This window comes from Taurulus bubalis, assembly GCF_910589615.1.
Source record: "Taurulus bubalis genome assembly, chromosome: 19".
Lineage (NCBI taxonomy): Eukaryota > Metazoa > Chordata > Actinopteri > Perciformes > Cottidae > Taurulus > Taurulus bubalis.
In genome coordinates, this window is record NC_136607.1 from 18,028,199 (window position 1) to 18,034,198 (window position 6,000).

The 6,000-nt window shown below is 39.7% G+C and overlaps 1 protein-coding gene across 1 annotated transcript in view; it reads right to left on the reverse strand.

The window, feature by feature from the left end:
- Nucleotides 1-2,857, reverse strand: part of ap3b1a (adaptor related protein complex 3 subunit beta 1a) — a gene marked incomplete at its 5' end in the record, with an annotated part of 47,485 nt that extends 44,628 nt beyond the window's left edge. Inside the window, 3 exons of the mRNA XM_079235675.1 lie at nt 1,105-1,179; nt 1,302-1,377; nt 2,697-2,857. Coding sequence (XP_079091801.1) covers nt 1,105-1,179; nt 1,302-1,377; nt 2,697-2,857 — 312 coding nt within the window. The remainder of the gene's footprint in view (nt 1-1,104; nt 1,180-1,301; nt 1,378-2,696) is intronic.
- Between the last annotated feature and the right edge of the window lie 3,143 nt (nt 2,858-6,000).

Genomic DNA, 6,000 nt, shown 5'->3' on the forward strand with positions numbered 1-6,000 from the left:
ACAGTTTCTTTACTGTATTTGTTTGTTGTGCTGCTGCTGCTGGAGCAATTTGTGATTTGGAATAAAACTAGTTGTGCTACTGTTGATTGAAAAGACAATAAACCTTTTTTTTATGTTTTCTGAAGCAAAACAAATAAGTCAAACCTAAATAAAAAGGTATCCGGTCACAGCTCGGTAAATCTGTGGAGCCGACATCATCACAACTAGAGTTACTGTTATTGTTATGTTACTTAATCACGAGTTAAGTGACTTCATTCCAATATTACCGTGTGAGAAACCTTTTAACTGACTTCCTTTGACCTTAACCCAAGTACATGTTTGACACAAAACATTTACTCAAAGATTTGTGAGAAACTCTCTGATACTTCACTTGCTATGAAAAATACATTGCTTATCTCTAGACTGAAACAGTAAATTAAAAAAAAATTTGATTATTTGTCTGCATTGTAGTCTGTCGTTATTGTGATTTTTTGTTATTTGCTTTACCTGAAAGGTACACATACTAATCCCAATTTGTGACTTTAAACTGATGATATTTGAGTTATTTCTTGTAAATTTAAGAATCTAATCTCTGAGTTATGTATCTGAATATTACCCCCCTCCTAATACACCATTGTATATAACAGATTTTTTTAGTTCCCCTTCTATTTTAGTTTTCTCTCTTTGGGTATGTATTTGAGTTTTTTTTTTTTTATCCATGTACCATCCAGTTCAGGAAAAAAAAAGGGGGGTAGAAAATAGAAATAGAATATTTAGAAGTATGAAGGTAAATAGAAAATGTTCAACAACAAGGGAGGAAAGGTTTTAGGGCCTGTAGAAACGCGAGGAGGAGCTCTTCTTAGACAGCCAATGACTGCTTTAATCTTGTGTTTATTTGTTTGTCTGTTTAACTTTGTACAAAAAGGTAAATAAACTAAATCAAGAAAAAGCTCCACATTAGCCTCCTATTGTCCTGGATGAGGAAGTGCCCTTTGTCATGTCATGCAGGGAACCCACGTGCTGCGACACACGAGCCTTGAATGAATCATAACAACCAACTGGAGTAAAGATGACAAGAGTAGTGATGTGTTTTTTCCTCTGATACATTTCTTGATACCGTCATACCTCGATGTTCTTACTCGCCACGTTCTTCACAACAGCGGGAAACAGCTCGGATGCATTCTTCCCTTTGGCAATCAGCTGAAAACAAATCGAACGACAAAACAATTTCATCCAGCTGTCTTTGTCGCCGTTTCCAAACTAAACAGCTGAGAGAAGACATTCTTACAAAGAATTTGTGTGATTTCCCACGATGCACTCACCCCAACCACCCGTTTCATGGCCTCCAGTTTGAGCGACTCCTTGTTGCTCTCCAGCATCTCTTTAAGGTCTTCGTTCCTGAGGACGGAAAACAATGTCACTAACAACATTAGCAGACATACCGAGCATCGCAGAGACGATTTCATTCATCCGTTTGAGGAGCTTGACTAAAGGTGGTGTGAAAGCTCCGCGTACACAACATCTGTGTCAGGTTCCCAGATTACAAGGTCACATTGGCTCCTGTAGACCAAACGTTATTATAGGAGCCAAACGGTTCACTGACAATGCAGCCAATCAAAGAGCAGGATTGTCGTCCCTTTAGAGGCTAAAACCCGGAGCGAGGTAACGTCCAGAGGTGTGATGGATGCAGACCCTTTCTGGATATGAAATGTATTGTTAACGTATTTTAGCCACTTGGCTCCAAACTGAAATATCTCAACAACGGTTGCATGGATTGGCGGGAAATTTTGTACAAACATTTGTGGATCCAAACTCATACATTTGGGGAACACACTTTGGTTTATGACCAAATAGCTGCAAAACTAATGACATTCCAATCAGACTCAGCTGTACTTTGTTTTCAATGCTAATTAGCTAATGTTAGCATGCTGCCGTTAGCACTTTGCTCAAAACAAAGCTGCGTTTAAGAAAAAGAATCACAGACTAAGGGTGCTCCAATCGATATGCCCCCGATCGTTATCAGCCAAGGTTTATTCTGAATACAGTTGGTCATCTCTCTGAAGGCCGATCAGATGGAGCAAAACAGGCGAGACAAACTTCATTACGCACCGCTAGTTGCGTTTCTAGAGAGTAGAATGTTGTCCTGCCAATAGATGAACATTCATCAATCCATGACACCTTCCCATTATTTTAATTTGAATATAGTGTTGTTAGGAATAGAATCAATAACACTAAACGGTAAATAGAAGGCTGCTTCCAGTGATTGGTGATCCGCCGCAAAAAAAAGAGCCCTCCTTAGAGTCGAGTCTTATTTCTGGTCCAAGTGATTACATTGTCTTATTGCAATAATAATAATTTGTGATTGAATACAAAATATATCAATCATAAAAAAAATATGAATTGATTGTATTATACTTTTTGAACAACAATCCAAATCCTTCTGAAACATGATTTGGAAGTGTGCTACATCTAAAAGGTATCTCTATGTAAAGTACTAAAGAGATGTAGCATTCACTTTTATAAAGGTTTTCTTTTTAATCTGAAGCACTTTGAATCGCCTTTTTGTTGAAATGTTCAAAACAAATAAACTTGCCTTGCCTTAAAAGGCTCCAGCTGACCGACATAATGAGGAAACGACTTGAACGTTTAGGTCAAAGAGGTAAAAATAAAAAAAGAAAAGACCCATCAGAGTGCTGTGGGTGATCTTACTACAGTACCCGGCTTCGTGTGTCTCCTTGGGTCTACTCTCGGTGTGTGTGAGGGCCTGCTCTTCCTGACTGAGTCCGGTCTTCAGAGTGAGCTGTAAGTTCTCGGCGGACATCATCGCTGTCCTCACGGCTCCCACTGCCTCCGAGCGCAAAGAGAAACCAACATCCATACCGGCTTTCCTCCACAGCAGTCGGAAAAAAAACGCTCAACAACCAGAACTCGTTCTGTGTGTGTTTGTGTGTCAGCTGTCTCAAGAATAGAGTCCACAAACCCCACTGGCTGCGTTTCAAGACACTCACGAGTGAAACAGATAATTACTTTCCTTCAGGCTGTGTGCCCCGTTCTCTTTTATTTACAGTTGTCTTCTCGACTCGTTCTTGTTCAAAAAGCTGTCAATGCTGGGTGGGAGAAGTGGAAGAAGAAAAAAAAAAAAACACACCGTGTCCACTGGCTTTGTGCCTGTCATTCACGACTCTCTTCCTTTTCTCTTGGGCACAAAATAAAAGTCACAAGATGCCCCGCCAGCTCCGCTAAAAGGAAGTCATATTCGCACTTGAGCTCCAGTGCCTCTCCTTCAGCTGCAGTCCACGTTTCTTCTGAAACTACCTGCCGATCAGATGTGGTCCACTCTTGTTAAGTTGCTGCTTTATTCTTCCTGTTTCCCTCTGGAAACGCGGTTATCTCACCTGCCTCCCGGCTGTGATTGTGACTCGTTCTCTGTGTGACTGCGGCCACTTCCCTGGAGGGGAAAAAGGAGGGCCTTATCTACACTGGTGGGTAAACACAGAGCAACTTTTCATCACCTCCACAGGCACAATGATCCACTTTGGCCCGACAGCGCTAACAGCGCATGCAGTACTCTGCCAACCGGACAGGCCGACGTCAACGATAACAGCGCCAGACTGAATGTCAGGAAATACTCTTAAAAAATGGGACTGTTGCCGAACTTGCTTCAGACCCTTTCTTTGGGAGACTCCGGTCCCTTTCACAAGCCAATAAAGATATCACATGATCAATAGCTCAGCACCTCTTGACATTTTTAGCAGGTCGGTGCAAAGTTCACTTCTGTAAAACGATATTTTGGTTCTTGAATGAAAACTATAAAACTCCTATTTGTGACTTAATCACAGATCTCAAAAAATGTAATGCCATGATGTGTTATTTGTGAAGACAAAACTAATTTGATTTCAGCTCTTGTATTTCAATGCAAATTTTTGTCTTTGAAGAACCTTTACCAATCGTATAAGAATTATATTTTGCTTTTGCAACCAAAGTTGTCCATTAAAACACAGAGCTGGCGTCACTAGATATCACACGCAACTCTTTACCTCGAGTGAAGTGGGAAGGACAGGTTGAATGCATTGTTGTCAGAAGATATGTTGAATCTCATCATGTAGTTGTTACAGACTCACGAGACAACCAGAAACAACTAGAGACGGATTTCACAGCTGGATTTTATGAAACTGGTTCACAGGGTCCATCTTTCCTCGTTGGTTATGGAAACTCACTCTATCCAACTTAACTAAAACTAAATAAAACTCATCCGAACCATTTTGCTTATTTTTTCAACTAACTCCACTACACAAAGTATCACCAACTCTGGTTGTGTCAAAATAAACCCTTAATTCACTGAGTTCAATGTGAAAAGAAACAGCCTCTACATGCACTCTTCAAGCTAACAGACTCCATTGACAGAAACTGTAATTTCGGTAACTCTTTACACAGTGATGTAACTGCTGACAATAGACGAGAATAGAACGTAAAAATAGAAAACATAAGCAGGGGAATAATTCAATCAATGTTTTTCTACATCAAACATGAAATATGACTTATTTCTATAAAGAGAAAGAAATCCTAACTTTTAATGCAACTTTTGATGCATACAGCCAAACCACTCAGCCACAGTGAAATATCTCTTTAATCTCATATAATAAATCGGTCACATGTTTCTGGCATAGAGCTTTCAGTCAGTAAGAAGATGCCTTTAAGACAACTAAAGTGCAGGAATGTTGGCTTCCCATGTGACAAACACGCAGGAGTTTCAAGCAAAAGCTATTGTCCTGAAACAAGCTAACTTTAAGGAACAAATATGCAACACACAAAAACGCTGAGGAGGACTAAGCTCGTCTGAGATACAGATTGTTTAAAACGGGCTCGGTTTACAGGCTTGGGCTTTCTGAATTGTGTCAGACAGACAAACAGAAGCATCATTCATGTCCTTATAGTTTCTGGTCAACCCAGGTTGGCCTAGTTGCTGGGAAACATATGACCTAGCCATGCCGAACTGGCCATGTGAGATGGATTAAGAGGTTCACTTTCAAAGGAATACTCAGCAACATTGTAACACTGACACAATCCTGCTGCAGAGATCCCTCACTGCATGTGACCTCAAACAAACATTTGCCAGTTTTCAGGATTTTTTTTTTTTTTTTTTACCACCAGCATTCCTTGTTAGGGTTAACAAATAAAAGCCTGTATTTTGTGCAAAAGATACTGACTGGGCACTTAAAATCTACCCCTGTGGAGCTCATGTGCTGTGACGCTTTCTTTAAAAACACGCAGAGGGCATTAACCCAGAGGAAGATAAGCTGCATAAAAACACAGATTTTTACAAGAAATTACAAAATGCTGAGGGCAGCTGTGCTGATGATTGGCTGCCCTCCAGTGGTAGGTTTCTGAGATGAAACTCAAAAACATGCTGACAATCCAGTTTAAGTTATTAAACAAGTGAAAAATGAATTAAACATGGTTCTGACGAGCTAACCGTGACATGAAGTTAATATAGGAACTTAGAAACTTCTTCCCCTCTAAAGTATTTCTAACAGTTTCACATGGAAAACACCCACCAAATGTAAACTCTGAATATGTAAATTCAAGTATAGATCAGTCCCTTCCTGAACTTATCCACAAAGGTGCCAGATAATGACATAGAGGCACGAGGTACCAAATGGAAACGATGCTACCTATAAACTATGTGGTTTGTAGACAAATTCAAACAGGCCACACTTTTCCAGTTCATGAGTTCAATTGCTCTTCTGTAGAAAAGCCTAAAACATAAGTCCAAACAAGACATTTTCCTTTCAATACTTAATTGTCTTAATTGGTGGGTTTTGTCACAGATTGTTAATGATGAAGGAATCTGAATACATTTGTTGTAATATTCAATATAAGTCACCAGGCTGCTAATGTACACAGAACCTGTGATACTGATTATAAATAAACCGCTGATCACAAGTAGAAACATATCCCTGCTAACAATGTCATCTACAGTAGTCAATAAAGTTGTAATTTATGCTGAAGATCAAACACACT